At 59.9% G+C, this 22,074-nt stretch overlaps 3 protein-coding genes across 8 annotated transcripts in view; 2 read left to right on the top strand and 1 right to left on the bottom strand.

The window, feature by feature from the left end:
- The window catches only part of CACNA1A (calcium voltage-gated channel subunit alpha1 A), a 106,327-nt gene extending 104,207 nt beyond the window's left edge, over positions 1-2,120 (top strand). For 5 of the 6 annotated variants that reach the window (XM_049788415.1, XM_049788414.1, XM_049788412.1 and 2 more), the window contains 2 exons: positions 7-251; positions 519-2,120. In XM_049788415.1, coding sequence (XP_049644372.1) covers positions 7-251; positions 519-1,211 — 938 coding nt within the window. In that variant the 3' untranslated portion in view covers positions 1,212-2,120. The remainder of the gene's footprint in view (positions 1-6; positions 252-518) is intronic. The other variant, XM_049788416.1, reaches the window with a different exon arrangement.
- Positions 2,121-15,473: 13,353 nt separating this feature from the next.
- Positions 15,474-16,304, bottom strand: IER2 (immediate early response 2). Its single transcript, XM_049788435.1, has one exon. The coding sequence runs from the start codon at positions 16,251-16,253 to the stop codon at positions 15,546-15,548; it is 708 nt and encodes a 235-aa protein (XP_049644392.1). The 5' UTR covers positions 16,254-16,304; the 3' UTR covers positions 15,474-15,545.
- A 3,141-nt stretch (positions 16,305-19,445) lies between these two features.
- On the top strand, positions 19,446-21,793 carry STX10 (syntaxin 10). Its single transcript, XM_049788434.1, has 8 exons — positions 19,446-19,534; positions 19,744-19,913; positions 20,049-20,143; positions 20,236-20,298; positions 20,920-21,027; positions 21,117-21,223; positions 21,311-21,405; positions 21,477-21,793. The coding sequence occupies exons 1-8, from the start codon at positions 19,500-19,502 to the stop codon at positions 21,551-21,553; spliced, it is 750 nt and encodes a 249-aa protein (XP_049644391.1). The 5' UTR covers positions 19,446-19,499; the 3' UTR covers positions 21,554-21,793.
- Positions 21,794-22,074: the final 281 nt, after the last annotated feature.

Raw genomic sequence — 22,074 nt, 5'->3', positions numbered from 1 at the left:
GCCCAGGCTTGGGCACCGACCTGAGCGTCACCACGCAGTCGGGCGACCTGCCCCCGAAGGACCGCGAGCAGGAGCGGGGCCGGCCTCGGGACCGCAAGCACCGGCACCACCACCACCACCACCACCACCCGGGCCCCGACAAGGAGCGCCACGGCCCCGAGCGCCCCGAGCAGCACAGCCGGGCCCGGGCCCGGGAGCAGCGCTGGTCCCGCTCGCCCAGCGAAGGCCGCGAGCACATGGCGCACCGGCAGGTGGGTCCGGGAGGGGGGAAGCCGGGGGAGGGCGGGGTGGCGTGAACCCCATCAGCGGCTCCCGAGCTCCTCCCGCGCCCCTTCCCCGCCCCCGCGGGCCGCGCCGTCCGTCGGTCCGGGAGGCGCCGGCTGGGCCCGACTGACGAACGCTCCGTCTCTCGTTTCTCTCCCTGTTGTGCTGGTCCCCCCGCCCGCCCGCCCGCCCGCCCGCCCTGTGTCGCCGTCGGTCCTTTCCGTTTGATTCCGTCTGTTTAACTTTTCGTGTAGGGCAGTAGTTCCGTCAGCGGCAGCCCAGCCCCCTCTACGTCCGGCACCAGCACCCCGCGGCGGGGGCGCCGCCAGCTGCCCCAGACCCCCTGCACGCCGCGGCCCCGTGTGTCCTACTCGCCGGTCGTCCGTAAGGCGGGCGGCGCGGGCCCCGCGCTGCAGCAGCCGCCGACGGCGCGGCCGGCCCGGGCGCTGCCCAGCGGCCCGCGCAGGTACCCGGGGCCCGGCGCCGACCCTGCGGCCGCCGAGCGCTCGGCCACAGCGGGCGGCGGCAGCAGCCGCTCCCCCGGGCTGGAGCGGCGCGGCCCGGGCCGCAGCGAGTCGCCCCGCGCCTGCCGGCACAGCGGCTCGCGGTGGCCCGGGAGCGAGGCGCACGCGCCCGACGGGGCGCCCCGGCGCGACCATGGCGGCTACTACCGCGGCTCCAACTACGACGAGGCCGACGGGCCTGGCGGTGAGGACGAGCCGGTGCTGGGGCCGCCCCCCGGCGCGCGGCACGCGGGCCCCGGTGCGCCCCCGCACTCGCCCAGGACTCCCCGGGCCGCGGGGCGACAGTGCGCGCCCCCTGCCCGGCCCGGCCGGAGACTCCCCAACGGCTACTACCCGGCGCACGGACTGGCCCGGCCGCGGGGCCCCGCCGCCCGCAAAGGGCTGCGCGAAGCCTACAGCGAAACGGACGACGATTGGTGCTAAGCCCGGGCCAGGCGAGCCCCCCGCGCCTGCCCGGCCCCCCAACACGCACCCCACGCACACGGCTCCCTGCGGGGGAGAGCCGCGCACAGCCCCGCGCGCGCGCGGGAGGGTCCCCCGCCCCGGCCGGGCGCCCCTCCGTGGACGGGGCCCGCCCGAGGTCCGGCCGTCCACCCCTCCATCTCCCCGGACTCTGGAGGGACCAGGGAAGAGATGGGGCGCGCACCGGGGTGACCCCCCCAGACGAGACTGGACTGAGCAATAACAGCGGGATGGGGAGGTGGGGGGTGGAATCAATCGGCCTCCCTAACCCCAAATCCAGCCCTGAGCAACCGCCCCCCCCAACCACCACGACGGTGGGGAGCAGAGGGGCGACTTGGTGGACCCTGGGGTGGGGGTGGGGGCCAATGCTGACAAGCCACCCAGCCTAGGGGTTCGAATTAACTCAGCCATTTTTGGAGAACCTTTGGGGGGAATCAAAACAACAGAAAAGCAACCAAAAAACAAACAAACAAACAAACAAAAACAACCAAAAAAAGCATTTTTAAAAGAAAAAAACGGGGAGAAAAAACACACATTTGCTTCTATTGATGAGTTTTATCATCTCAATTGAGTCTGTCCTTACCTGGTGACTCGCTGGTGGCCCGCGAGGTGGAGAAGCCGAAACGCAGGTGCAGGGATCCTCTGAGACGCCCCCGGACCCCAATCTCTCTTCTCAGACACAGAGTGCTTGCTGGTTAAACCAAACCCTACTATTTACTGCCTGCAGAAATCAATCTAACAACAACAAATAAACCATTTGAAAAAGGACAAAAAAAAATTAACGATTGAGAAAAGAAGCATTTTTTCCTGACATTTGGTCCTGCTTGAAATAACAAAATAAAAATTAAAAAAAAAAAACAGACACAAAAAAGTAACAATCAACACCAATTTCCTTGGCTTCTTTTCCCCTTTTTCCTACCTTGTTTGATAACTGTGGGCTTGGGCCTGTGGATTGTTGCATGGCATTTAAAAAGAATAAAATATTTAAAAAAAAAAAGAAAAAGAAAAGAAAAAAAGAAAAGAAAGTTGAATCCAAGGGCTTTGGGGTTGCCATTGCCTCTACCCTTCTGCAAAGGGATACTCAGGGCTTGGGAGTAGGGGGATGGCTCTAAATAAGGCCCAGAATGACAGCTGGATTTATGCCCTCTCCTCACCAGCCTTAGGACCCCACATTCTCCACTAAACCACTCATGAGGGCCTCCAGTTATTTGACCCCTTAGTCTACCAGGGGTCTCAAACTCGCAGCCCAAAGGCCGTTTGCGGTCCTCCGTTCTACATTTTGTGGCCCTGCACTAAAGGAATCTTTTTTTGTTTTGTTTTGTGTTGTTTTAGTTGTTTGGGTCACACCCCCCAATGTTCAAGGCTTACTACAGACTTTGCACTCAAGGATCACCCCGACTTTGCCTCCTGCAGCCCCCAGGTAAATTGAGTTTGAGACCTCAGAACCAGTGCGATTGTCCAGCTTGTCTTGCTAACCACTAACCTGGGCTCCGTCCCCGGCACCCCCTAGCAGTCCCCCAAACCCCAGCAGGACTGAACCCTGAGTGCAGAGCCAGCAGGAAGACCTGAGCAAACTCTCCAGCTCCTTTAGAGACTTGGGGCAATGTTCCCCAACCTGCAATCTGTACTCTGTTATTCTCAGACACTTCCCCCAAATCTGCCTGGGCACCCCACAACTAGGTCATTGAGACGGCAGAAAGCCCCTGCCCAGGCCTAACTCGCTGCCAATTCCTTTAGTGGGGATAGGGGGGTTAGAGCCACAACCCGCTATTAGGGGTTAATCCTGTTTTTGTTTTTGTTTTTTTGAGTTCTGTTGTGGCCCCACACCCTAATAATGCCACTTAAGGTGAAAGCGTGGCGGGCTGCTGCTGTGGGCAAGGACCGAACAGCCCTCTGCAGACACCTGGGGTCCCCAGAGCTGGAGCCGGTTCTGGGGTTGGAGGTCAGGCCCTGGGGTGGGAATTTCTCCCAGAAACGTCCCGGGATTTGCAGAAGCGCCCATAGCGCCCTCTCGTGGCGCCTCGGCGGAAGTGGCGGGTTTGGCCTTTGCAGGGAAGGAAGGAGACTCCTGGGGCCTCGATTTCTCTCCAGGGCTAATTAAGGGGCGGGCGAGCAGCCCCGGAGGATGGGGCGATGGTACTTCCGGTCAGCACATGCCTTGCACGTGGTCAACCGGGGTAAGGGCACGTGATCCCTGCGTCCCAAATGGTCCCTGAGCAATGCTGGCTGTAATACCTGAGTGCAGAGCCTGGAGTCACCCCTGATCATCCCTTATGGCCCAATACAAAACAAGCAAACAGAAAGCCCACAAGAGCCTCCGTTCCCTTGAAGGTAAATATTGCTTTCCTCCCATCCCCCGGGGCTGCTCGCCCGCCCCTTAATTAGCCTTGGAGGGAAACCGAGGCCCCAAAATCTCCTTCCTTCCCTGCAAACGCCAAACCCGCCACTTCCGCCGAGGCGCAAGAGAGGGCGCTGTGGGCGCTTCTGCCAATCCCAGGACGTTTGTCAGAGAGATTCCCGCTCCTGGGCCTGGTCCCCCCAGCTCCAGAACCTGCTCCAGCTCCGGGGGGCCCGGGGTCTCTGCAGAGTGGCACCTGATCCTCGACCCCCGCTGCAGCCCACCAAGCGTTGGTTCCTCAAGTCACTCTGGTCCCTTTATTTGGGGGGCATGGGGTGTAGATAGGTGGTCACTGCTAAGTTTCTGGGAGAGGCTGGGTTGTATTAGATACAACCCAGGTTGTCCACAAATGAGGCAAGTGCCATCCTCATTGTACTCTCTCTGCCCTGAAACCCAATTCTTCTTTTTTTTGGAGGGGGGGGTCACACTCGGCAGCGCTCAGGGGTTCCTCCTTGCTCTATGCTCAGAAATTGCTCCTGGCAGGCTCAGGGGACCATAAGGGATGCCGGGATTCGAACCACCGACTTTCTGCATGCAAGGCAAACGCCTTAACTTCATGCTATCTCTCCAGCCCCGAAATCCAGTTCTTAAAGGTTTTTATTTGTCATGGTTGCCCCCACACACACACATCATCCCACATTTCTGTGAGATTCCCCTTCCTCCTTCCCTGCTAGTGTTTTGGAAGTTTCCAGGCAAACAAGAAGTACCAAAGCCCGTGCTTCACCTGCTCTCTGTGAGGAAGGGAAGCAGAGGCAAGATTCAACTTCCACTCCTATATTGGGGTAAAAGTCCTTTAGCCAAAGGAACTGAAGTACACAGGCCTAGGACAGGACAATCTCAGACTGAAAATACAACAAGAGCTCTGACTTTATTAGGAGTTAAGGGTGGGGTATACCAGCAGGGTTCTGGGGACCCTAAGGGGTGCCAAGGATTGATCCTGTACTGGTCAAGCTTCTTTTCTCTCTCACTTTTTAAAATTTTGCAAAAAAATAAATCTTTTCTCCCTGAATAAAACAAATTCTGAACACATGTGCTATCTCTCTGGCCAAACCCCTTCTTAAAGGTGTCCTGTTATAGTAAACCCCACATGCCATCACCCCACATTTCTCTGAGGGTGCCCCCTTCCTTGTTTTATGTGGATAATGTGGGGGTGGAAGGAATATTCAAGCCGGTGGCTCCCCACTTCTGAATCAAGATATTCTCCAGACAACAAACTGAGGCTACTTTGTTTTGTGTTCGTTTTATTTTGATTTGGGACCACACGTTGCCATTCTCAGGAGTTACTCCTGCCTCTTTGCTCAGGCATCACTCCTCTGGTTGCTCGGGGGACGCTAAGCGGTGCTGGGAATCGAACCCGATCGATCACGTGCAAGGCAAGCGTCCTCCCTGTTCTTCTATATTTCCAGCACTCGGCTGCTCATCTGCCCCTTACTAGGCCTGGAGGGAAAACGAGGCCCTAAAATCTCCTTCCTCCCCTGCAAACGCCAAACCCGCCACTTCCGCCAAGGCGCCACGAGGGGGCGCTATGGGTGCTTCTACAAATCTTTGAGACGTTTCTAGGAGAAATTCCCACCCCTGGGCCTGAACCCCCAACCCCAGAACCTGCTCCAGCTCTGGGGACCCTGGGGTCTCTGCAGAGGGATGCTCAGCCCTCAACCCTGCTACATGATAAGTGGTCAACTCTTCACCTTTCTGTTTTTGTCTCTGTCAGTCTCAGTCTGTCTGTCTGTCTGTCTGTCTGTCTGTCTCTCTCTCTCTCTCTCTCTCTCTCACACACACACACACACACACACACACACACACACACACACACACCAGGAACCCAGACTTCTCCAGCAGCATCTCAGGAGCAGAACTGGGGTGCTTCCTGAGTCACTTTCACACCCAAAGGCCCAGGTGTGTCTTGGGGTGAGCTGGCCGGTCTCTAAGCTGTCTGGGCTTGAGCCCCGGGCACTGTGTCTGCCTATTTCTCTGTGGTGGCAATGAGGTCACCCAATTGCAGACTGAAGGTTTCACACACCCACACACAGGTCCCACGGAGGGTCTGAAGGCTGTCCACAATCCCAGAACTGCAGGAAATGCCTGTCAGGACTCAGCAAGGGCATGTAGGGAGGGGGGTATTTAGCTTCCAACTTTGCCTCTCCCTCCCAATTTTTTTTTTTTGGTTTTGGGGCCACACCTGGCGGTGCTCAGGGGTTCCTCCTTGCTCTACGCTCAGAAATCGCTCTTGGCAGGCTTGTGGGACCATATGGGATGTTGGGGATCAAACCCGGGTTAGTCCGGGGTCTGCAAAGTGCATGGCAAACAACCTACCACTGTATTATGGCTCCAGCCCTAAAGACATACTTTTAACAGATTTTAAAGTTTTTTTTATGTCTTTGGGGGTGGGTCATGGGATGACACCAGACTGTGTTCATAGCTTACTCCTGCCTCTGTGCTTACTTAACTAGGGTTTAATTCACCCATGAATCAATTTATGTCCAGTTAATGCAAACCCAGCCACACATCTACTCCTTCTACCCCTCTCCTACCCCCACTCTGTCTCTAGCACCCTGGGCCCATCTTACCTCTGTCCTCCAGCACCCAAAAGCAGGGAGGACTGTCGGTATAAAGTCAGGGGCTTGGAACCACAGACAAGACCAGGTCCTCATCTAAAAATATTCCAGCCTCAGACTGGCCCACCCCACACCTCCTCACTCCCTACTGGGGGTGGGGGCAAAGACACCCCCATGAGTGTGTGGGGAGCAGGATTTGGCCTGGTTTGGGTGGAGACCCTGTAAGGTAGAACAGGAAGGGCCCTTGACTCCATACCCCCTACTTTTGCACACACACACACACACACACACACACACACACACACACACACACACACCCCTCCCCGCATGTCCGCTTCCCTCCTTCCAGCCGCCCTGTGAGTCTCTGAGTCAGGATTCCTGCAGCCACTGGCCCAGAGCCAGGCAGGGGACGTGAGGCCAGGAGGGTGGGGAAACCTACTTAAGAGGTTAGAGGTGGCTTTTTCCTCCACACCCATGGAGGGCCCTAGGCCTGCACCCCGCCTCGCCTTGCCTTGCCGCACCTCCCACACCCCAGCCTGTAAGTGCCTCAAGGCCTCCACCCACTCTTGGGAACCAGGAAGGAGGAAGAGGTGCTGTGGGGCCATAGCCTTGGGGTGTGGGGAGCCTACACCCCCTGTCCAGCCTCAACCCAGAGGCCTAGGATTCCAGTCTTCTGCAACCCCAGGCCCCTAAGCTAAGCCCCAGTGCACTCCACCATCCTGGGGACATTTGTGGGGGACTCAATTCCAGAAGGAGAAGCTATCCAGCTTTCATCCTGGGGCCCCTAATATGCTGACCCAGTGCAGAGTGGAGTTTATGAAAGCCAGGTTCAAATCCACCACACTGGGTCCTGGGTGCACCAGCCAGCAGCGCCTCAAAGCACAGACTTCCCCAGGACACTCCTTGAATTTCCAGGTATCTCCTTTTCTGTAGTAGCTGGCACTGAAGGGAGTGGGAGGCCCAGCCTGTGGCTTCTCTTGCTGAAGCCTTATTTCCTGGCCACCCCACGTGCTCCCCTCCCCAGTGCCCTGACCCCTGAAGTCTGCTTGGGTTCTGGTTTCCAGGATTAGCTGAAGCAGTACTGGGTCTCCCCAGGAACCCCGGGAGTGGGTGAGGCTCAGATTCCTGGGCAGGTGTAGGGAGGATGGCAGCTGCAGGCAGGCACTCGCACTGGGCAGCATTTGGAGCATGAAGAAGCCCCCAGAGGCTGTCCTGGTTCCCAGCCAGTAAGTTCCTGGCGGTTTTCAGTCCAGACACCAGCCAGGCCACGGAGCCTCCCCAGACTGGCCTGTTTTTGGTCTGTTGTTAATCATGATTTACAGTCACGCACACATATGTCCACGAACATATAAGCTCCCACAGGCTTACACACATGTGTGGTGTGCTCAAAGACCTGACTTTGTCCTGGGGGGGGGCAATACTGCATGTGTGAATTGTCCTCTGGGAAGCCTGAGCCCCAGGAAGGGGTGCTAGGGTCCTCCCCACAAAGGGCTTATTATGAAATGCAGACAGGCAGCTGTGGACAGCAGGAGAAAAGGTGCAGCCTTGTGGGGTGTGGGAGCACTTGGGGGGGGTTGGGGGGGAGATAAACCACCCTCACTGTTACCGGATCTCAGCTTCTGCACTCTGGTGTGTGAGTGTGGGTTTGGGGATCCAGTGCCCACGGGTTTCCTCTCACCCTAATCCTCTCTGGGGCTATATCAATTAAACAAAGAACCCGGGGTCCAGGGTTCAGACTACCTTCAGGGAGGGAGGGGTCCTGGCACTTGTGGGCAAACCAGCTGGGGGAGGGAAATTGCCAGAAGCGGATGCTTGGGTGGGGGGAACCCCGGGAAGCTGTCTTACCAGCCCAGAATTTTCCAGCCCTGGGGGAAACAGGACTCGGATGATGGGGAGTTGGTTTGTCGCCCCCAGAGTCGGTTCCACCCCAGGGGCGGGCTCAGAAGGGTTAACAGGAAGTGCAGGCGACCTGCAGACCCAGACAGGGCTTTGTTCTCGGAGACCCTCGTGGGAGCCTTGCAAGGGGTGGGGAGAGCAGGAGGAAACAGACCCCAGGCCTGGCCCCTGGCAAGCGGGGTGGGGTAAGAGAGGAGAAAAAGAGACAGACAGACAGGCAGACACACACACACACACACACACACACACACACACACACACACACACACACACACACACACACGAAAGGAGAGAGAGAGACTGAGACAGAGAAACAGACACACACACACACACACAGGAAAGAGAGACTGAGACAGAGAAACAGACACACACATACACATACACACACACACACACACACACACACACAGGGCGCCGAGATGGGGGGCGCCGGCAGGCCCCATCTGGAAGCCAGAAAGGCCGCTTTGATCTCAGGCTTTGGAGCCCAAGGAGCCCCGCCCCGTCCCCCCCGCACCCCTCCGCACCCCCCTGTCTCGGCGGCTCCGAGTTTCACACCCCACTTTCCCGCATCTGAGCTCCCACCGTCTCCCGGCTGGGGGTCTGGCAGTTTTTCCCCATTAGCAGACTCCGGGGTGTGTTTGGGGGTGTCTGGGGCGGGGATCTCTGTGAGCCTGGAGCGGGGGGGGGGGGGAGAGGGGAGCAGCTGGCGGCCAGCTGCTGGGGTACGACGTGTCGGGGAGAGACACTGGCCAGAGGGGGGCTGGCGAGGTTCCGGGGGGATGCGGGGGCCAGTGGGTTCCAGAATATATTTTAAAAAATTTTTTGTGCGGGACACACCCAGCAGGGCTCAGGGGTCCTGGCTCTGCACTCAGGAAGTCCTTGTGGCTGTCGGTGCTGGGGCCAACCATATGGGGTACGGGGGATCGAACCCGGGTTGAAGCCAGCGCCCCCCAATTCCTTTACTCACAGTCCATAGAGGAATATTAGTGCGGGGACGGGGCGTGCATTCAGGAGACCTGCTCCTGGGAAGGAGCAGGCTGGGAGGCGGGGTATACGCTCAGGATGTGGGGAAGGGGCGGCCTCAGCACCCCGAAACACGAGCTTGGGGGGCCCTGAACTCCCCTTAACCTGGAGCAGCCCTTCCTGAAACTGCAGATGGAAGGGAAAGCGACTCGTGTGCATTCTGGGCTCCCCTGGACTTTCTGGGTGCCCCTGGATGCCTGGGTGGGCTTTGAGGTTCGCGCGGGGGGTACAGGAGCGGGGTTCAGGGCGCCCCTCAAAATAAGCAGGGTGCCCAGAGGAGCCTGAAACGCAACCAACCACACGCTCCGCGCTCATATTTTGGTTTATTTTTCCTTTAGAAGCACCTGGTTTAGCTCACTTCCCAGCCGCCAGCCCTTCCCGCACCGCCCAGGGAGTGTCGGGGCGAGGTCTGGGGTGCCGGCGCCCGGGGGTCCCCGCGGAGTCTGGAAGCGACTCTCCGGGGGCGGGGCCGGCTGTGAAATTCACAAGGCCCGCCCTCGCGTGATGGACAGCCCGCGCGCCTCGCCGCCTCCAATGGCCTTGCAGGATTCCTGGGCCCCGCCCCCCGCCCCGGGGCCCGCGCATGCGCCGCGCCCTGGGGACCCGCCGGCCTCGCCTAGCTGGGCCCCACCCGGCCCGACCGGTCTCGGCGCGGCTTCCCGGCCACCGGCCCGGCCCTTTCCCAGCGCCGAGGACGCCGATCTGGGGCGCCCACCCGTGTCTTGGGTCCTGTGGCGGAGGGCGGGTAGGGGAAGGTTCTGGGGGTGCCTGAATTGGGCCTCAGTTTCCCCAGTGGGGTTTGCAATAATAATGCGTCGCTTTATTCTCAAAGACCTGGTGGTAAGCACCTGGAAGAGACGGGTGGCGGGGGAACCCCCAAACTTAAGTTGAATCTTCGTCTTGGTGAGCTTCCAGAGCAAATGTCTGCTAGGGTGCTGGCCCGCAAATGCAGAGTAGAAAGGGGAGATTACTCTGGTCCTAGCTGGGCTGGCTTGGAGAGGGACAAGGGGACACAAAGGTGCCAGGGGGAATTGAGCAAGAGCAGGTCTGCGGGGCCAGGAGCAGGCAGTCCCAGGATAGGCCAGGAGGGCTCCGTTTGGTCCCTCTCCTAGAAGCAGAATTTTCCTATATCTGGCCCCAGGGACAAAGCTATTCCAAGTTGTTGTATTTTGTTTTGGTTTTCGGGTCACACCCGGCAGCGCTCAGGGGTTACTCCTGGCTCTGGGTCATTCTTGGCTGTGCTCCAGGGACCCTATGGGATGCCGGAGATCGAACCCGGGTCAGCCTCGGGTAAGGCAAATGTCCTATCGCTCCGGCCCCAATTCCAAGTTCTTATAACTAGTGAGGGCCGCCGGGGAGAGAGTACAGCAGGGTGTGGGACTCGTGCAGCTGGCCCAGGTTTGCTTCCCAACCTCACCCATGGTCACCGGAACGGAACATCACCAGGAGTGATCTCTGAGCTCAGCGCCCAGAGTTAGTCCTGAGCACTGCAGGTTGTGGCTCCCAAACAAACTAACTAAAAATAAATAAACAAGGACACCAGGACGGCATCTGCAGGTGACTGTCTGAGAGCACAAAGGGCTCAGAGAACTTTACTCTGGCTAATCCCCTTCTGAAAGTGAAAGGTGGAAGGTGGAGAGGCAACTGGGAGTCTGCACTGGAAGCATCAGCAGGAACCTGTTTGGCTTTGTAACTTTTATTCGTCTTCACCTTAAATACAGTTTGCCAGGTCTCCCAAGCCAGGAGCGATTTCTGAGCGCATAGCCAGGAGTAACCCCTGAGCGTCACTGAGTGTGGCCCAAAAACACACCAAAAAAGCAGGGAGGGTGTTTGTTTAACGTGCATGCAGCTGACTCTGGTTCAACCCTCCGTGCTACATCTGGTCCCCATCAGGAGGAATTCCCGAGCTTTGAGCCAGGAGTAACCCCTGAGCATCACTGGATGTGATCAACTAAACAAAAAGATAGGGGCCAAAAAGATAGCACTATGGGGAGGGCTTTTGCCTTGCACATGTCTGACCCAGAATCAATTCCCAGTGTTGTGTATGTAAATATTTTAGGGGATTAGTATGTTGCTGACCCTAACCTGATTGGTGATTGTGCCCTACCCTAGGGTGTGACCTGGCATTCTGTCCCCACTCTAGGGTAGTACCTGATTCTGCTTCCACCATTGGTTGGTATCTGATCCCACCATTGGGTGGGACCTGATTCTGGGGGATAAAAACAAGGGTCTGTGGAAGGTCGGGGCTTTTTTGCTGGAACTGAGGCTGAGTCTTTGGACTTCAGTCTTGTCCACCGAATAAAGCTAATATTTCCACAAGCCTGACTGTCTGCGAGCTGTTTACCCGCCGTTTCACCTCAGAACCGTCGGCTAGACAGGGTGGCAGACGCGTGCTCCGAGCTGGAAGAGAAAGGCCTCATCCTCCATCCCTCCATCATTCAACCTCCTCAGGGGCTGGCTTGCAACACCCAGCATCCCATATGGTTCCCTGAGCCAGTCAGGAATGATTCCTGAGTGCAGAGCCAGGAGTAACCTCTGAGCACCCGCCGCCTCCTGTGGCCTCCAAACCAAACCATGCTCCCCAAAAAGATAATAATTGGGAAGCGGGGCCGGTAAGGTGGCGCTAGAGGTAAGGTGTCTACCTTGCAAGCGCTAACATAGGACGGACCGCGTTTCGATCCTCCGGAGTCCCATATGGTCCCCCCAAGCCAGGGCGATTTCTTTGTTTGTTTTTTTTTTTTTTTGGGCCACACCCGTTTGACGCTCAGGGGTTACTCCTGGCTATGTGCTCAGAAATCGCCCCTGGCTTGGGACCATATGGGACACCGGGGGATCGAACCGCGGTCCGTTCCTTGGTAGCGCTTACAAGGCAGACACCTTATCTCTAGCGCCACCTTCCCGGCCCGCCAGGGCGATTTCTGAGTGCATAGCCAGGAGTAACCCCTGAGAGTCAAACAGGTGTAGCCCAAAAAAAAAAAAAAATTAGGAAGCACTTAGTGGGGCCTAGCCAGACAACCCCATCATTCATTCATTCATTGGGTTCGGCCTTGGTACAATTGACATTTTGTGCTAAAAAAAAAAAAAAGCATTTTTGACCACGAGGAAAACTGAGCTCCATGAAGCTTTTTTTTTTTTTTTAGGTCAGATGATTAAAGACCTTCCTTCTCCAAGGAAGTGAATTTGAGCAAAATGTGAAGGTTATGAGGGTTGTGGATTCTGGGTGAAGCATGTGCCTTGCATGCGTGAGGCTGGTATGGCCAAGAACGTACTCTTGCACACAAGCAACCAGGTTCTGTCCCTGGCATCCAAATACCATAAGTCAATAACAGGATGGAGAGAGAGCACCTCCGATGTTGCCCCCTAAACCATCCAGGCTCAACTGATACGAAAGCTTAAAAGAACTAAGAAACTGTATGTTCCCTGCCAAGCCCACAACAGCTATGTCTGCCATCACCCTTCCCATAATTCCGTGTAAAGTGGCCACAAACCTTCAATTTGCTGGGGGAAAAAAATACAAAAAAAAAAAAAAAGGTAACAATCTGCAGACCACAGTGGGAGCACATTGGGGCAGAAGGGCTGTGGCATGTAGACAGATCTGAACCTAGGGTGGGGGCCCCAAGGGACACGGAGGGGAAGGACCCCTCCAAATCACCAGGATGGGGTGGACAGAGTCTGGAGCAGGAAGGGTGGTGTGTGTGTGTGTGTGTGTGTGTGTGTGTTGTTGTTGTGGTATGTAGGATTCTCACAGCAGCTGCAGGCGTCAAGGTTGGAACTAGTCTAACCAGTAAGGAGTCTTTCCTGTAACCAGTCACGGGAAAAGTTAAGGGTTGTCTGCAACAGCAACTGTATACACATCTTTCTGGAACAAGAAGTTCGCAGAAATGCGCTACAAGTTACAGTCCCTATATCGAGACACCTCAGTGGGCCTAAGCTTCCCAGGGGCGATGTAAATATTTCCAGTTGCTCAGGATCAGGTAAACTGAGGCCCATAGCAGGGAAGTGACAGAACAGCAAAGCTACCCCAAAGATAGTCCCCCCCAGAGTCTAGCACTGGCTAGTTTCCCAGCCTGGGACAGGCTGCTGGTGTGTGCAGCCCCAAAAGACCTCCACCTCCTCAGGCCACCCTAAGAAGCTCTCCTTCAAGCTGAGGGTTCTTGGGGTCGCCCCCATTCCGTGTACTGTGATATTGGGCCACACAAGGGGGGGTTGCTGGGACATCCTGCAGACTCTGAGGCGCTCAGGAGATCAGGCTGGGTGTGGAGTGCTTGGGATTGAACCCAAGTCAGCTGGGCATAAGACAAGCACCTTTCGGGCTGTGCTCTCAGCTCAGGATCCATATTTTGTTGTGGGGGTCCATATGGGGGGTGTGTGTTTGTGATGCTGGGGCTCCCACGTGCTCCACCGGGATCTAAAAGGAATGTGTGGGCCCGGAGAGATAGCACAGCGTTTGCCTTGCAAGCAGCTGATCCAAGACCAAAGGTGGTTGGTTAGAATCCCGGTGTCCCCTATGGTCCCCCGTGCCTGCCAGGAGCTATTTCTGAGCAGACAGCCAGGAGTAACCCCTGAGCAACACCGGATGTGGCCCCCCAAAAAAACCCAAAAAATAAAAGAAATGTGTAAGTGGGGGTGAGTAATATGTGTAGGGGGGACGAATACAAGGGACGAGGACCGGTGCAGGGGGAGGGAAGTGGCCCCGATCCGGTCTAGGCCGGCGGCGGGCACCGGAAGCCGCAGAGGCCCGGCGGGCGGGCAGGGCGCGCCTGCAGCTTCCCCCGGAAGGAAGGGCGGCGCGCCGGTTCCCAGGCCGGGACTTCCCGGGTCGCTTCGGCTCCCACGCAGAGGCCGACCCGCGCCGTCCCCGCCCCCCGTGGAGGGCCGCACCTCGCCCCCGGCGGTTTCCAGGCGCCCGTCTGCGCGGGTGGGAGCCGATCTGCAGCGGGGATCCCCCTCTCCCCTCCCCCTAACCTCGGGGTCGGTTCCCCTGGGGTCCCGGGAAGCCCAGGCGGCGCCGGCGGCCGTCGTGGGAGGCGGAGCCGGCGCTCCTCCCTCCCTCCCCGCGGCCCGCACCTGGGGCCCCTTTGTCCGGTCTGCAGGCACCCTGGGAGGGAGGCCTCCTCCTGCCGCGGGGGCTCCCAAGGAAAGCTGAACCCCAAGCTTCCAGGAACCCCTTTGGAGACTCCACAGAAGGCAGTGGGGGGCTGGAAAGGCCAGGGGGGACCCCTCCGCCCCCAGCCTCCTCAGTGGGGGCCAAGTGGGACGCAAGGAACTCGGGTCCCTCGACTCAGCTGTCCCTTTCCTTCTCCTGGGCCGCAGGTCAAGGTCCCAGCTCGTGTGTGCGCGTCGGGAAACTCCAAAGCTCGAGGCTGGAAGTGCCCAGGGCAAATCCAAAGGGGCCTGGCCCCCCTCTCCCAAGTGGGAGCTGATCCGACCGGTTTCTTGCTGCTCCCAACACCCCTGTCCCCCCATCTGACCCCTCCACCCGAGCGGAGCAAACGAGACAGCAGCGATTTCTCCCTTTAAATCATCTTTTATTGCATTTATTTCCCTCTCCGGCCGTTGCTAGCGTAGACGGACGGGATTCGGCCACCAACCCCACCGCCGCCCGCCCAGTCTGTCTCCCAGCCGGAGTCACTGGATCCTCAGCCTTGTGGGGCTCAAAGCCCCCGAGATTCGCTCCCTTCCCCCAGCCAAGTCCCAAGGGGGGCATGGAGAGCAGACAGTCTGATGGAAGCTCCAGCTGGAGGCGAAATGCCCAAGGAACCAGCTCTAGCGGCCCTCCAGGGAGCTCTCGGCCTGCAGAGGCCCGCGGGGGTGCTGGCTGGCAGAGGGAGCTTGGTAGTGGGGGGACTCTAGGCTCGTCAGTCCAATCCCGGCCAGCCCAGTCCTTGCCCCTGGGGCGCTCCACACCCCGCAGCCTTCTCCCAGGCCCCACACCCACGCAGGGCCGACAGGAAGCTCCGCAAGTCTGCCCCGGGTGACGCAACGCCCATGGCTTGCACAAGTATGTCCGTGGCGGGGTGTGGGGCGCGGCCGCAGACGCGCTGGCCAAGTGGTGTCGAGGACGGGAGAGAATTCCTCGCCGCCGCCGCCGTCCTCCTCCCTCCTCCTCCTCCTCGAGTCGGGCCCCCGAAGCGGCCGGCGGGCCAAGCTCGTGTCCAGAAGCAGCTGTGGGCGCCCGCGCCCCCCTTCCTGGCCCGGCCCGGCTCCTCGGCGGGTGGGCGCGCAGCGGGCGACGGTGCCCCGAGGGCGGAGCGGAGTCCGCCTTCTCCGGGCCTCTCGGCAGCCCGGGCGCGGCCTCCGGTGCACGGTTCCCGGGGGGCGCTGTCCTCGCGGGGGAGGGCAGGGCGGCGCCTCCCCTTCGCTTCGCCTCGCCTGGGGTGTGCGCTGCGCTCCAGGGCCCTAGGGCCCGCGCCCCGGGGCCCCTCAGAAGGCCACCACGGCCCGCACGAGCACGTTCAGCATGCTGTCGGCCGGGCGGCAGGCCGGCTTGGCCTCGCGCGCCGTCGGGGGCGCGGCGGCGGCGGGGCCGCAGTTCAGGAAGCCGGAGAAGCGGCGCTGCAGCACGCGCGCCAGGTTGGGGAAGGCGCCCTCGGCTTGCGTGGCCGGCGCCGGCGATCGCTCCTCCGCCGGCCCTGCAGGGCCCGCGCCGGCCTCGTCGCCTTCGCCCTCGAGGCGGGCCTTCTTGCTGGGCGCCAGCCCCGCGTCTCCCCCGCAGTCGCTCAGGCTGCTGCTGCTGCGCCGCTTGCGGTTGATTTTGGCGGGGCGCGGCGGGGCGGCGCTAAGCGGGGGCTCCGGCGGCGGCGCCTCCTGCGTGTCCATGGGCTCCGGGCTGGGCAGCTCGGGCTCGCCGTCGGGGGGCGCCGCCTCGTTCGCGCCCGCCGCCTGCTCCTCCTCCTCCTCCCGCGCCGGGTGCAGGCGAGGGTCCGGACAGCGGGCCTCGGCCTCCGGGGGTGCAGGCGCCGGTTCCAGCGGCTCCACCTTGGCCGACAGGTAGAGCTCCCGGGCGCTGCGCATGACGAGCGACAGCTGCAGGCTCCGGTGCAGCCGCAGTCCGCCGCGTTGCATGCGCGAGTGGTACATCTTCCACACCGACAGGGCCATGATGCGTTGCGCCTCCTTCTGCACCTCCATGACGGCTCGACGGCGGCTCGGGGTGGGGTGCGGTGGAAACTGGACTCGACTTGATTCGACTCGAACCCGGGGCTGGGCTCAACTTCAGCTGGACTCGCTCGGCTCGGCTTGGCCGGAAGGCGCGGGTTTGCAAGCGCAAGTTGGGGCTGGCCTCGCTGTCACCTCGCTCACGCACCTCCTACGCCCGGACACCGCGAGGTCGCTCTGCCCCGCGCCCGCCACCCGAGCCCTTTTGTACCCCGAGTGAGGTCACCGGGCCACGCCCACTCGGCGCCGCATCCCGGCTTCCGCCGCGGCGTGGCGAGTTTCTTAAAGCGACAGGACCCAATTGACTCTAGGAGCGAGCCCTAGGGTCCATGCAGAGGTCCGTGCCTGCCTGCCCGCCTGCTCCCCCTTCTTCAGGCTCAACTCTCTGGGCAAGGGAAACACCTGGGGCTGCTCACCCAGGGCTTTTTACACCTGGAGGTTCCCCCCACCTGGGTCGTAGGCGGGTGGCTCCAGGTAGAGCAGGGTTCAGGTGGATTCTGAGCTGGTGTGTCTGAATGAGTCGACGAGTTTCGGGGTGAAATGTCATCATGAAAGGGCTGGTGTGATCAGACAGCGGGGAAGGCGCTTGCTTTGCATGCACTGACTCAGGTTCACCCCAAAGAGTTTCTATATGGTCTCCCAGGCAAAGTAACTCGCCACCCCCCAACCCATTTGCAATGAACCTAACCCTCACTGACTCAACGACTGCCTCCGGCTCTAAATAATATTCATTGACCTGGTTTATCCAGGTGGAGAAACCGAGGCAGGATGACTCAGGTCACACCTGCTTGCATAAACAAGGGTCTCCTGCGACTTCCAGGTTTTTCTCTCTCTCGAGTGGGGAATCGGCTGCGTTCTTTTCCTCCAGCCTCTGCAGCAGCGTTGGGGGGCTGCAGGGCCCCCTGCCTGGCCCACTCACTCCCTTGAGTGAAGCCTGTTTGCAGAAAGATCCTTGGGGCCCGTCTGCAGGGTGCAACCCCTCGCCCCCAGTTTCCATCAGCAGAAACTCTGGGCGCTCTCCAGGCGGGGGAACCCAACCGCGCGACAGCTTGGGGAAAACACGTGGCTTGCCACCAACGCTCCCCTCAAAAAAAAAAAAAAAAGAAAGAAAAAGAAAAATCGCACAGGCCGCGCACCGCCTCTGCACCCCGGAAGGCGGGCGGGGTTGGGGTGAGAATCGGGCAAGCCTGAGTCTCGCACAGATGCGGCAGACGGAGGAGAAAAATAAGCAAGTTTCACTCTGCGTTCTGCGCTCCAAGAATCCCCGCTGTCCCCCACCAAACCCCAAAAATAAGACAAAACCTAAAATGCCAAGAAAAAAAAAGCTTTGCAAATTACAGCACGACCGGGCCCTTTAAGGGGAGGCCCCGCCCCCTGGTGGGCGCGCGGAACCTTCCCGCCACGCCACGGGCCCCACTTCCAGGACTAAATTTGGAAGCGTTGACGTAGGGCGGACGCGCGAGCCTTTCCGGCTGCCCATATAAGGGCAAAGTCCGGGCGCTGGCCCGCGGCTTTTTCCGGGCCGGCCGGGGCGGGGCTAAATAAATGACACGCCCCCTCGCCCGCAGCCGGCGCGCTGGAGCCGCGGCTTCCGGCCCGACGTCCTGCTGGGCCAGCGGGGAGTGGGAATGGGGGTGTCGCTTCCTTCCCTTCCAGCGACCTGGGAGGCGTCGTGACGCCCCTCCGGGAAAGCCCCCCCGCCTTCGATCCCTGCCGGCGGACAGAGGCGACGACCTCCGGGCTTCCTCTGACGCCTGTCCGAAGACCTCCCACACTGAGCCCCATGCCAAGCCCGGGCCGCCTGCCTTTGCCTCTGTGCCTGCACCGAGACCCGGTTCCCGGCCCCCGCCTTTGCATCCATTGCATCGCTTCCTCTCCACTGGGTCCGCCGCCCGTAGATAGATCTTGGCGCCAGTCCCGTGCGTCCCCCCTCTTCTTCTCTTGCACGTGGGGGACTCAAATTCCCTTTTCTAAAAATGCCTGCCTGCAGCCACCCTGCCACGCATTGCAGCAACCTGCGAAAAACACACCCCAGCAGAGAGACTCCCGCTCCGCGTGTCCCAGGCTCTGTCTGGGACCCTCCCCCATTATCGTGCCCGTCTTCCGGGGGAACGATCGGGCACCAGGACGGAGCTGGCTGGAGGACCCCCCCCCCAATCCCGTTCGCATACAAAAATCAATGGTTTCCCCGAGACACCACGCGGGACGCATGTCAAACTGGGGCTACCCAATGAATCTCTCTAAGACGCGGCTGTAGCTCCGCATATGGAGCCCGGGCCCCACACGCCGAGAATCCCCTGGGGATCATGCTCAGCCCCCTCATCCCCTCCCACGGTTCCCGGGCGCGCACCCAGAAAGTCCCCACCCCTAGAATTTATTTCCGGCGTCCCCGTTTTTCACGCCCACCCGGCCTGGGGCACCTCAGAAAGGAAAATAAAAGGGGGTGCCTCACCTCCCTCTAATTTGCACACCAGGACCCGGGGTTAGAAGTCAGGGGCCCGGTGTGGCCGTAGGCAACGGGATCTGAGAAGGTCCTCGGAGGTAAGAACGGGGACTCCCAACCCCGCCAAACCCCAAGATGTGAAGGAATGTTTTTACTTGGCCCAATGGGGAGACTGAGCTGCACTAAGTCTGGAATGAGTGATTGATTGCGAGCTCCGACACGAAGTCAGTAACACAAAACCCCCCGTATCCACAAAACAAAATAATATAAAATAAAATAATAAAAATAGGGGCCGGAGCAATAGCACAGCGGTAAGGCTGTGCATGCCTTGCATGCAATAAACACCGGATGGGTAGGTGGCAGTTTGAATCCCGGTATCCCATATGGTCCCCCAAGCCAGCCAGGGGTGATTTCTTAGCACAGAGCCCGGAGTAACTCCTGAGCGCCGCTGGGTGTGACCCAGAGACCAAAGGAAGAAAAGAAGAAAAGAAAAAAGAGGAACTGACACCAAGGGGCGTGGCTTGAAGACCGGAAACGACCTGTCCCACAACCAAGATGGCCGCGGCCAGAGCGGAAGTTCTGCCTGGGGCCTGTCTTGCCGCCTCGGAGGACTAGCTCTCTATGGCTACACGGATCGGCTCGGGTCACGTGACGGGGGCGTGGCGTCCGCGGCGCGTCCTGCCCCGCGCGAAGGGGACCCGGGATCCGACCGGGCCGGGCCGGGCCGGGCAGGCGGTGATCGGAGGGGTCCTTTGGGCCTCCGGCGTGCCGGCGACATGTCCGTCGAAGACCCGTTCTTCGTGGTGCGAGGGTGAGAGCGATGAGCGCGGGCCCGAGCCGGCCGTGCTCAGCCTCCTTCCTCCGCTGCCACCCGGTGCCCGCGTGCCAATGCCAGGCGATCCGGGCACGGCGTCGGGTGGGGGCCCGCGGGGCGCGATCGCGCGGGTTGAGGGGCTCCGGGGAGGGTTCGGGGTGACTGTGGCGGGTGGTCAGCCTTGCCCCCCGCGCCCCTGCCCGCAGCGAGGTGCAGAAGGCGGTGAACACGGCGCGGGGGCTGTACCAGCGCTGGGACGAGCTGCTGCGGGAGGGCGCGGCCGTCGGGCGCGAGGAGCTGGACTGGACGACCAATGAGCTCCGCAACAGCCTGCGCAGCATCGAGTGGGACCTGGAGGACCTGGAGGAGACCATCGATATCCTCGGCTGGGGTGGTGGCCTGGGGGTCCCGGGGGGCAGGGTGGAGGGGGCCGCGGGCTGGATGGAGCCCTGTTGGGGGGGGGCTTGGGGCTTGGCTGCCCACGGCCCTTGACTCTGGACTCCCGGCGCACGCATCGTGGAAGCCAACCCCGGCAAGTTCAAGCTCCTGGCGGAGGACCTGCAGGACAGGAAGGCGTTCGTGGAGCGGATGCGGGAGGCCGTGCAGGTGAGGCCGGCCTGCCCGCCCGGGAGCCCACTGAGGCTGGTCTGCTTGGTGCAGTATTTAACTCTGATGGTGGCTTGCTTCTTGGCCCCCAGGAAATGAGGGACCATATGGTCAGCCCAGCGGCCGTGGCCATCATGGAAAAGAACAGCAGACAGGTAAGGTGGTGTTCGTGTTTATAATAAGGCGTATGGTCAAGAGGCCTAGGAGAGAGGACCAGGGTTAAAGGAAGTTTCTTGCAATGCTGTGGTCCCTGTTTTGAACGCCCATCGTTGAATTTGGTTCCCCTGAGCACTGCCTGGTGTTACTCCTGAGCAGAGTCGGGAATAGCCTCCAGGACATTAAATTCCCCTCATCTGAGCCTGGTGGGTCATGTTACCCGTTTCTGGGAAAGATGGTGTCGGGGTTTAACAAATGTTGTCACCCCACCACCACCACCACAAAGCTGGATGAGGGAAAAGAACTAAGTGTTGGCCAGGCCTTCATGCTAGAAGCGGGAATTCCATCTCCCAAATCAAAAAAATACTTCTCAAGAAGAATACCACCACCAACAGCAACCAAGTGCACATCCTCAGATTATCCTGTAATAGCCACCTATCTGTGGATGAGCGGCTCAAATTCACCCAGGCAGATAAGGATGGTAACTCGGCCTGTTTTACAGATGGGGAAACTGAGGCAGTGAGATGGCCTTGAGGCCGGTCTACTTAGTAACAAGCTGGGATGCCCACAGACCCCTGAAAGCCTTTCCCTGAGCCTCTCACTTGCTTGTGCGCCCTCAGGTCCTGACAGGCTCATCCACACCCCCCAAGTCCTCGAGTGATTTGCTCGATGCCAGTGCAGTGTCCAGCACGTCCCGCTACATCGAGGAGCAGGCGGCCACGCAGCAGGTTCGCGGGAGGTTTGGGAGTGTGTGAAGGTGTGGGGCGTGAGGTTTCCTGCACAGTCCCTCCTCAGCTTCTGTTCCCCCATTCCACAGCTCATCATAGAGCAGCAGGACCAGCAGCTGGAGATGGTGTCCGGGAGCATCCGGATTCTTAAGAACATGTCCAGCCGGGTGGGGGACGAACTGGACGAGCAGGCCATGTGAGGCCCGGAGCCGGGGGCGGGGCCGGGCCCCCCACCCCCCAATTCCCAGGGCTCTCGTGCTCACCCCGTCCTGGTCCTCGGCAGCATGCTGGACGCCTTCGCGCAGGACATGGAGCACACGCAGTCCCGGATGGACGGGGTCCTCCGGAAGGTGGCCAAAGTGTCACGCATGACCAGTGGTGAGTCTCTCGGGGTGGGGGAGGCCGGTGCTGACACGCCCGCCCCGTGACCACTGCCCCGTCCCTCCCAGATCGCCGGCAGTGGTGCGCGATTGCTGTGCTCGTCGGCCTCCTCCTCCTCCTGCTTGTCCTGCTCTTCTTCCTCTGACCCGGGCCCTCTGCTCTGGGGGAGACGCTGCACCCTCACTGTGTCTGTCCCCTGGACTTTCCCCATCTCAGAGCCATAGGGCCCTCGGGGCTAGTGCCCTGATACCAACCCTGTTTCAAGTGCACTTACGGATGGAGTGGAGAAGCACAGCTGTAGGGTGATTGCTTTGTACTGGGCTGACCCAGGATGAACCCGGGTTTGACTCCCAGCATCCCATATGGTCCCCTGAGCCTGCCAGGAAGCGATTTCTGAGCGCAGAGCCAGGAGTAACCCCTGAGCGCCCCTGGGTGTGGTCCAAAGCCACTGGAAAAAAAATGGGAGTGGGACCCCATCTCTCCTTGTATAATGCCCGTGACCCCACAAGCCATGTCTGCCTCGACCGACCTACCTTATGTGCCATTTGGAAATAAAATTCGTTTTTCTAATCCTTGTTTCCCTGGTTTTGTTGATGAACTTGCGGGACTGCACCCCAACCTGTATTTTCCAGCCGAAGCGCTCCCCCAACTCCCTGGGAAGTGCAT

The sequence above is a fragment of the Suncus etruscus genome, chromosome 15, assembly GCF_024139225.1.
Source record: "Suncus etruscus isolate mSunEtr1 chromosome 15, mSunEtr1.pri.cur, whole genome shotgun sequence".
NCBI classification, from domain to species: domain Eukaryota; kingdom Metazoa; phylum Chordata; class Mammalia; order Eulipotyphla; family Soricidae; genus Suncus; species Suncus etruscus.
This window is presented reverse-complemented; position numbering and strand designations above follow the sequence as displayed.